Genomic DNA, 10,246 nt, shown 5'->3' on the forward strand with positions numbered 1-10,246 from the left:
GAGTCATAATTTAATGTCAATTATATATTACATTAATTTCTAATGAAATACTAAGCCAGACACTTACAACGTGCAGTGACGATAGCATGATGAATATTGTGCAGTAACACCTGCTGTCTTATTTGCAGGTGTTAATGGCAATTTACCAGGCAAACTGACATGTCTGATAGTCTTGTTACAAAGCATGAAGTATGAACGCACTCCAAAACATTTTCTGGTCGGTTTCAATGTAAACATTAGCATTCTTGTCTATATTTAGAGGCCCTTCTAACTGACTTTATTTGGTCTATCTTACAAGTATACTACCATGTACCTATTATTTACAGTTTATATTTTCTTAAACAGCTTCTTCTTCATACACCTTGCTATTTTTGAATACCATATGTATTTAATTCCGTCCTTCATGCATGTGCTTCAACTGTGATACTAGTAGATACTAGCTACAGTGGGCCACGATTCCTGCCATTAACTTGTTATATTCTAAATTCTTTCATTTTAAGCTACAAAATCTCAATAAATAAATGTTTTTTGCCTTTTAAACTGACATTAACAATGACACAATTAATTACAGTGAGTTTTCTGACACTGTCAGATTTTAATGCAGGATAAATGTAAAGGAGACAGGTGCAAAAAGGTATTATATATTTATCAATGTAATTTTTTGACATAAGAATATAGAAATGTGTATAAAATGCAGTACAGGTGACATAATTTGAGAAATTTACTGTCTGTTGTTTATATTTTTGCTTTCTTTCATCCCCAGCGCTGGTGTTAAATGTAGCACCTGCTTGCAGAGCTTTCACAATGTTTAATACCAGTCTCTTGAGGATGAACGTAAAAACATGATATGGTAGATTTCTTAGAGTATCCGCCCTGTACTGCATTATACACGACCTTCTTACTTTTCTGTTCTAACCTGGGCTATCTAATGTCTTCAAGTTTTTTCTTTTCCTACACAATACATAGGTTCCCTTTGTTTCTTTAACTCTTTTTTTTTTTTTTTTTTTTAACTGAGCATTTCCCACCCAAAATCAATTCCCTGTACTATAAAATCACTCCATGATCAGTAAGGATGCCTGGACCTGAGTTAGGTTTGGTTAGGAGGCATCCTTTAGCCTAGCCTATATATATTTTCTCACCTCATCTTAATTGTCCAAAGACTGTTATATAAGGTTAGGCTATCCAGTCGGGCAATCCTACTGCCTAACAAATTGATACGCACCATAGCCTAGGATGCGTCAGGCTACCCAATCAAACAATCCTACTGTTTACACAAATGAGATGGCCCCTATCTTTGGCTACATCAGGCTATCTAATAGAGCGTTCCTACTGCCTACATGAGTTACTCCCAAGCCTTACCCTGGGCCAGATCTTACTGCCTAAGAAACTTGGACATCCCATTCCATGGGCTAGTTAGGCTACCCATTTAACCAAAACTATTACCCAGTAGCCTAACCTTTGCAAAGGCTATGTTAGGCTCCCCATTCAAGCAATGCTACCGCCTAACGAACTGAGATGCCCTGTAGTCTAACCATACCATGGGCTATGTCAGGCTACCCATTAGGGCAATCATATTGCTTAACCATGGAACAGGATACATCAGGCTACCCTAGGGCAATCCTATTGTTAAAACAAAGAACAGGCTATATAAGGCTACCCACTAACCCTGGCATAGCCTGCGACAGCCATTGTCAGGCTAAGCTTCGGTAGAGCAAGGGCACGAGTCTGCTGCCAAATTAGTAATGTTAATATCACTGTCAACATTAAAAATTAATAAAAAATAGTTAAATTAAGGTAAAAATACAGCTGTGTGACCATTGATCCGAAAAAAGACCACTTTTTCACTTGATATTTAATTGGTGAAACAATACAATTCAATATTTAAGCATACCATTCAAAAGATTAAAGTTTTGCCAAAAAAATGAGATATATGAAGCCACCATTCGAAGTAAAATAAGCACGTGAAGTCTTCTTATAATATGTGTTGAAGGCAGTTTTAAATCCAATATGGCATGGTATGGTTGTGAGTGTAATTCGGTTCTACAATTGCGGCCATGTCCTTCCCAGCATTCACTTGAACAATATTTGCGTATATATTAACGTTTATTGATAATACTCAACATTGTAGTAGTTGTAATCAGCACAATAAAATAACATTTTGTTGCCTATTCTAGTGAAAGTATGAGAGATTTTATTCCTGGGGTCATGTTTTGAACTGAGATGCATTTTTACCTTGTAATTGGTGGTATTATCCTTAATGCCATCACAACTGAAACTCCACAGTGCTTATTTGATTTCGTTCATAATTCACTCCAAATTCCACTTGAAATATGTGTTTGTGTACAGCAAAGCCTTGGCAGGAATAATTTTTCAGCCTTGTTGTGCATCTGGCAGCCAGAATCCAAGAGTCAAGTAGACGACAGTTTAGTGAATTGTTTGTGTAAAAAAATTTGCAGTTTTTTCTAGCACTTTTCATTTATTTAGGTTTATATTAACATTTTGACTTTTTTTATTTTTAATAATTGTATGGCTGAAAAAATTTGCTTTAATTTTTAATAATTATACAGCTGAAACAAATGTAACCTTTAATGCGTGACAGGAATGTCAAGTCATCGTTGCCAATTTAGTGGAACTTGATACATAGCTATATACGCCAATGCCTTTACAAACTCTTTCCATGAATTCTAGATGTCATAGTAATGCAATAATGCTAAAATTGTGCTGATATTTTTGTATATATTTTACAAATAGATACGCCAAATTCACTTATTTCCACGGTTTTGTGTAAGTCTTATCCCTAGTTTGGAGGGTAAACACAAACCAATTAGCAACAGCGATAAAGGGGGAACATCGTAGCTAGGTAATGTTCACAGCAAAACTGATGAAATTTGTATCAGAAATCTGGTTACTTTTACAACAACGAATATTTTCAAATGAATTATCATGAGTACGTAATAAATTTATGCAATTCATAACCTTATTCTGGTGTTTAACTAAATATTTAAATGTTATCTAGCACACTCTTCTTCTTCCCGAACAATTGGCAGGTTTCCCCAGTCGCAATCGTAAACACAATCTTCATTTAAGATTGTTGTGAAGAAAGTGTCCCAGCGTCTATGGGTACAAGTGTTGTGCGGATTTAGCACAGGAAATGGGAAGTTTGTTGACACAAGTGACTTTGCAAACATCGAGATGGCGTCAATCTCCCATATGTTAGGTGTTTTAAGTAAAAATTATGAAGGCATCATGGAGGTAAGTTAGCGCTGTGCATAGTTAGACTTTTATTATTACCTTCTGTTTAATTGGAAATTATATGGGCTTAATTTCTAACATGGGAGAAAACACTCACTTCGAGAGGAAAGGAGAGGTCTCTTAGGTGTTGCTTCCACGAAGGTTGGCTTGTGACTGACATCTAGCCTAGTATAATTCAGGTTACTGGAAGTGCTAAAGTTATTTTTTTTGGAATGTGGTCGTGCAATTGTAAATGATGACCATACAATTGTAAATGATGACCATACAGTGCCCAAGGTCAGCTTGGATTATTTAGTGTCTCCCGCTAAATTAACAATGTTAATATCACCGTCTAGCCTATGGGTTAAAAATGAATAAAAAATAGTAAATTTAATTAAACACAGGTAACCACCGATGACCATACAGTGGCCCAGGTCAGCCTGGGTCATTTCACGAATCTCCCGCTAAACTAACAATGTTAATGTCACCGTCTGGATTAAAAACGAATAAAAATTGTTAAATTAAACGTCGGAGATCACAGCTGATGACCCTACGGTACCCCAGACCAGATTGGAGGATGACTTGACCACCCTACCCTAATGCCACATATAAATAACGAAGTCCTAGCTTCATATATGACGTGAAACTATTGAAAATATCCTTCTTATTATATATATATTTACCAAAACGTCCTCACGAAGGAATATATAGATATATATGTCCGGAATTCACTCCGCCTTGTGCAACAAGTTGCCACATATGAGGAGGGAGACAACGAATGACGTCACTCAACAAAACATCTGACTCGACTGAGGGATTAACTTTCGGGTCTCGGTGACCACCACCCTTCGGGTGTGGTGTTTCTCTTCATGCATTTGTTTGTTTTGCGTCTTTTAAAGTGTTTTTGAGTGATATTTTATACAGAATATGATGATTTATTAAAATATTACTAATGAGATGTATATTTTATCATTTAAAACAATAAAATGATGATTATTCAAAGCAAAGTTCGATGGTTTTGGTTGCGTAGTTTCTCAAGATTCTTCGATATATCTTACAATTTTGATGGTTACTCCGCATAATATAGACTTATTATCAATAGCTATTAAATATATAAAATTAACTTTATATTATGTAATAATAAAGAGCGAATTATCCCACTTCGATTCGCCGTAATAGAAGAAGTAATACAAAGATTTACATCGACACATTCGTTGAGATGTCGAAGAATCGGTATAGGTATTCTTTCGATTTTTATACACATTTTATGATTCTGAGGATTGTTTTGTGTATTATACACTTACTTGGCGCTAAATATATAAATATAATATCCAGCGCGTAGCTTAGGTGTCGACACCTATAGCTACGCGCTGGAGGCCAAAACCACCATATAAGTACCAAACTTCCTTTGTTCGTAAAGAAAAAAAATATTTTAGAGGTTACCTCAAATTGAGTAAATTTCCCGGACCAACACACTGCAAAAATGACCTTCAGTCGCTGCTGGAGTCTCACGCAGGACGAAATTGCGTTCTAATGCTTGCACGGATTCAATGTCGGTTCGTGATGATGCATAAGATACTGATGATAATAATAAGAATAACAATAATTACGAGAAAGTATATTTGCATTTCTTCTCTAGTATATATGTTTCGTAAGCTTTATTTTTCGTATTACATCTAGTTTCGCTTCTTAATGGAGCATTTATCATCATAATTACATTAAAACAAAACTGTTTACTTGTTACTATGCTCTCTACTATGTCCGAAATCTATCTCTTATATGTCTAGGTTTGCCTCCAAATGCGTCTTGTCGTGTACTACATTTTGACGCTGCTAACCAAATTTGTAGGCTCAAATTCAATTTTATCTTTTCATTTATTGTTTAATCTATTTTCCTACATCTTGCCTTACGTTCTTATCTCACTTTCGTCATGATTTAGTCTCATAAATCTCTGAGACTATTTTTTCTCACTGGTCAGTTCGAATTTAACTCGGTATTTTTTTTCATTGATCAATCTAACCTTGTATTCTCTCTCTCTCTCTCTCTCTCTCTCTCTCTCTCTCTCTCTCTCTCTCTCTCTCTCTCTCTCTCTCTCTCTCTCTCTCTCTCTCTGAGACAGTCACATATAACCACGTAATTCCCATGACTGGGCTGCTGACATTATTAAACCGTGTCTGCTATGATACTAAAATCACACACACACACACACACACACACACACACACACACACACACAATATGTATATTATACATGAAGACGACAAAAAATTGTTATTGCTCCAAATTCTTGGATAAATTTTAGTAAATTGCAAAGAAAAAACTTATTCTGCTGCCTTCGTTACTTAGAGAATAATTAAGGTGTAGGCCCACAGCAGTAGTAAAAATGGCATTAACATGAAATAAGTAGGTCTGTCCCCCCTAGACTGTAAATTGCATTAAAAAAATCTTCTGTTGTCGCTTTTGCTACTAGAAAATATGTGTAGGCCTACAGTGACAGTAAAAACAATAGTAGCATGAAATAAATAGGCCTATAACTGTCCCTTCCAAACCACCCACTCTGGTTTCTTCTGTAGTCACTTTTGCTACTTAAAACAGTGTAGGCCTACAGTGATAGTAAAAAACAGCAGCATGAAATAAATAGGCCTATAACTGTCCCTTCTAAACCAACCAATCTGTGGTTTCACCCGTATCGTCTATTCAACTGGTTATGGCGGACTGTTTAGTCCTTAACATGTACCAGCATTCCTGAAGTCGGTTAGGTAACCAGTTGGCAAAGGTCCGTATTTTCAAGTGACGACTCTCTCTCTCTCTCTCTCTCTCTCCTCTCTCTCTCTCTCTCTCCTCTCTCTCTCTCTCTCTCTCTCTCTCTCTCTCTCAAAATGTTCATTGTTGGAAATTTATCCATTATTCTGCCTAACGTTGGCCTGAGAGATATAATTTTAGAACGATTACTCTCTCTCTCTTTCCTCACAATCTGCTAATCAGGCCATTTCCTTCGGTTTCCTTCCTGCCCGTTCACCTATCTTTCCCGTGTTGACTAAACGGGGTTTGCCGGCAGTCTATAATTAGGCAAAAGTCCTTTGCAAGATCCTTAATTTGCAAGGTCATTTTGAACGCCGGAGGAAACCGGAATGGGCTAGAATGGTTCGAAACAACGCAGTTTTTTGTGGTTCATGTTACAACAAGCACATGCGCACCCAAGCGAACGGTAACTCGTTACTCCTAATACGTAAATATATTCTGAAAATGAATTATTGAATTAAAATAAAGCCTAAAGAAAGTTCTCTTTCGTAAAGGCAACGGAAAGCCTATTCTGTGAAGTACACATTGCCAATTGCCGTCATGACGGATATATTAGCCTATGTTAAAGCGTATACAAATGAATGCACCTACGCACGGTAACTAATACTCCGACGTAAGTGAGTTTTTAAAATGAATTAGTGAAGGCTTTCGAAGCCTTAAAAAACTCTCTATTCGAAAAATAACGATATTATAAGAAGTATACTGCCGTCCTTCGGAGATGTGTTCTAGCATAGGCCTACACTATATACTTATATACGCACACACACAATACGGTAACGATTACAGTTACTCTCCTTAAGTAGATCCGTTTGTAAAATGAATTTTTAAATAGTAATGAAGCCTAAAAAGTTCTCTGGTAGAAAAATGTCGATATTTTAATAGCTAATCTATAAGGTACACCACCAACGCCATCTTTTTCGATACCCAAAGGGACACACAAACTGTAGTATAGCCACTTCTGTGTCAATACGTTTGTAAAATGAAATTTCAAGTGATACTGAAGCCTAAAAAGTTCTATTTCCGAGAAATAACGATTTGAGAAAACCTATTATAAGCCCACCACCTCGAATTTAAGCAAGCCTTCCTACCTTGATTCTCACACCGACGCCGCAAGAAGAAGAAGAAGAAGCAGAATGCATCAGGGAGCCAACCCACTTGGATTCAATGACGTCTTCGTCGTTTTTTGCTTATCTTTATTTAACGCCATTAGCTGTCAATCACGTTTATCAATTCTTCTCGGACCTGATGCGTGATGCCGAATGCATTCGCGGAGCGATAAAAGAAACAGAAATGGATTATTTATCGAGAGAAAATATAAATTTTTCAAGCATAGGTCTATAAGGGTCGCCTCAATCGAGGAGCGAATATGATGTTTATTTTTGCGATTTTATCATATTATTTATTCTCCTTTTGGGACTGAGACACATATATGTAACAATTACGTAAATACTCTCTCTCTCTCTCTCTCTCTCTCTTTTTTTATCTCTCCTCTCTCTTTTTATGCCTCTCTCTCTCTCTCTCTCTCTCTCTCTCTCTCTCTCTCTCTCTCTCTCTCTCTCTCTCGTGCAATTATCTTGACAAAGAATCATTCTCTGCTTAGTCATTTGGAGGTACAACAATTCTCGTCATTATTATTATTATTATTATTATTATTATTATTATTATTATTATTATTATTATTATTATTATTATTATTATTATTTAGTTTTTTTCAAGGGTTTCGCTTCTTTTGTAGTCTCATATTGTTCGTGGCAGGCGAAAGACTAATAGATATGACGTGTTATGGGATTTTTTTTTTTCCATTCCTTTTTGGAAATGACCAGGCGTGACGCGTTGCTATTGAAGGTCGCTACGAGAGAGAGAGAGAGAGAGAGAGAGAGAGAGAGAGAGAGAGAGAGAGAGAGAACATAGAATATTAGAGAAGCTTACGAATTTGTTATAGGCCTAATGTGAAGTCTGTCCTTACCAGGATACTGTCAAAACGAGAGAGAGAGAGAGAGAGAGAGAGAGAGAGAGAGAGAGAGAGAGAGAGAGAGACTGGGTGTGCCTTGGTTACGTCAAAGTCCGTCACACTTGACGTGACGCTCAAGAAGCCGTGACAAAGAATGATAGAAACCGGTGAATTATACGCGCGTGATTATCTTGCAAGAATTTCCTTTATTCGACAAAACAAATGACAGTGTTGTACCAGACTGAGGACTGGCCTTGAGAGAGAGAGAGAGAGAGAGAGAGAGAGAGAGAGAGAGAGAGAGAGAGACCAGAAGTCTAATCGGTCTAGAGCACCAAACTATAATAATAATAATAATACTCATGAATATACGGTATTAATGGACGCGCGGATAGGCATATGTAATATATTATAAACACAAACACACACAAGCACAGTTATAGTCTAACCGAAGGACATCTGTTTGTGAAGTCATAGTTATTTGTGCTTGAGAAACCAGTTCGTAAAGACGGTACAGTAATCCACGCAAGGAATTCGTGTTGATGTATTCAAAGACAAGACAGTTTCCTTCCACAGTCTAGGCCCAACTAAAACTGCTTGCGAACTATCACAAAACTTTTGCTTGTAACTGCTTGCAATCGTAAACTGGAAAATACGAGTTTTCAAATAATCATTAACCTTTTCAAAGGCACATTCCCCTTCCACAGTCTAGACGCAACTAAAACTGCTTGCTTGAACTGCCACAGAACTTCATGCTTGTAAATGCATGCAACTGCTTGCAATCGGAAACTGGAATATATACAAGTTTGAAAATAATTATTCAACCTTTTCAAAAACACAGACTCCTTCCATAGTCTATAGACCTAACTAAAACTGCTTGCTTAACTGCAGAACTTCAAATTCTTGAAATGCCATGCAATGCTTGCACTCGGAAACTATAAGAACTAACCTACTTGCTTTTCTTAGAAACTTAATCCACAGAACTTCATGCTTGTAAATGCATGCAACTGCTTGCACTCGGAAACTGGAATATATACAAGTTTGAAAATAATCATTTAACCTTTTCAAAAGCACAGACTCCTTCCATAGTCTATAGACCTAACTAAAACTGCTTGGTTGAACTGTCACAGAACTCTAAAACTCTTGCTTGCAACTGCGTGCAATAGGACGCCGAATCGAACAGACTTTTGAAGAACCATTGCTACTTCTTTCCTTAGGCACTGATGCAATGCAACTGACGGAGTGACGGTACAAAGGACACACACAGAGAGAGAGAGAGAGAGAGAGAGAGAGAGAGAGAGAGAGAGAGAGAGAGAGAGAGAGCGGATTTCCGCTGACCATGAGCGCTATAAACAACATAGAAAATAAAGAGAAATGAACTTTCCAACCGAGCTGCGAAACGGGAAGGAAGCTCCCGGAAAGAGAGAGAGAGAGAGAGAGAGAGAGAGAGAGTTTTAAGGAGCTGCAAGATTAGATGTCTAGACTTATAAAGTATCTAGGGACACGTGCATAAGAGAGAGAGAGAGAGAGAGAGAGAGAGAGAGAGAGAGAGAGAGAGAGAGAGATTACGTAGAAAGATAGTTGAGAGAAACCATGTTTTTTTGGTAATTAAGAAGTTAGAATAATAATAATAATAATAATAATAATAATAATAATAATAATAATAATAATAATAATAAAATAATAATAATAATAATAATAATGATAATTTCACAAAACAATCCTTGAACCCAACAATGTTCAATGAAACACTAATTAAACTCACTGGTTAAAAAAAAATTACAACACTTCTTCCCTGAACGCTTTCTAAACTTTCTAAGTAATTCTGTGCTTGTTGCAATCACTGCTTGCAATAAGGTCAATATTGCAACGCACAGTTTGTGCAATGTTCCAACTTCAAGATTAGACTTAAGCAATTTCTGTTGCGATGTTGCCACGTCAAACAAACTAACACACAAAGAAACAAATAAAGTTATACCTGTGGTTTATAAACCGATTGACAACACAAAGTAAACGGTTATAATTATACGCATCACCCAAGGTTATATACCGAACACTTCCGCCATTGAACTGAGGAATGATTTTTTGCCTTGGAAAGAAAGAAATATTGTCTGAGAGAGAGAGAGAGAGAGAGAGAGAGAGAGAGAGAGAGAGAGAGAATACTAAAGCTACCCGCACATAGGGGCAAGAGCAGGGCATTTGCCGCCACTACCTGAAATCTTGGAAAAAATGTATATATTTATATTACATTAATTACATTTAACT

The 10,246-nt window shown here is 36.8% G+C and overlaps 1 protein-coding gene across 6 annotated transcripts in view; it reads right to left on the bottom strand.

Moving 5' to 3' along the window:
• Window positions 1-9,083, bottom strand: part of LOC135199512 (phospholipase D1-like) — a 93,048-nt gene extending 83,965 nt beyond the window's left edge. For 4 of the 6 annotated variants that reach the window (XM_064227631.1, XM_064227628.1, XM_064227627.1 and 1 more), the window contains exon 1: window positions 7,122-7,275. In XM_064227631.1, coding sequence (XP_064083701.1) covers window positions 7,122-7,172 — 51 coding nt within the window. In that variant the 5' untranslated portion in view covers window positions 7,173-7,275. Of the gene's footprint in view, window positions 1-3,914; window positions 4,069-7,121; window positions 7,276-9,041 lie in introns of those variants that run through there. The other 2 variants (XM_064227626.1, XM_064227629.1) reach the window with 2 other exon arrangements.
• Between the last annotated feature and the right edge of the window lie 1,163 nt (window positions 9,084-10,246).

This window comes from Macrobrachium nipponense, chromosome 25, assembly GCF_015104395.2.
Source record: "Macrobrachium nipponense isolate FS-2020 chromosome 25, ASM1510439v2, whole genome shotgun sequence".
NCBI classification, from domain to species: Eukaryota; Metazoa; Arthropoda; class Malacostraca; order Decapoda; family Palaemonidae; genus Macrobrachium; species Macrobrachium nipponense.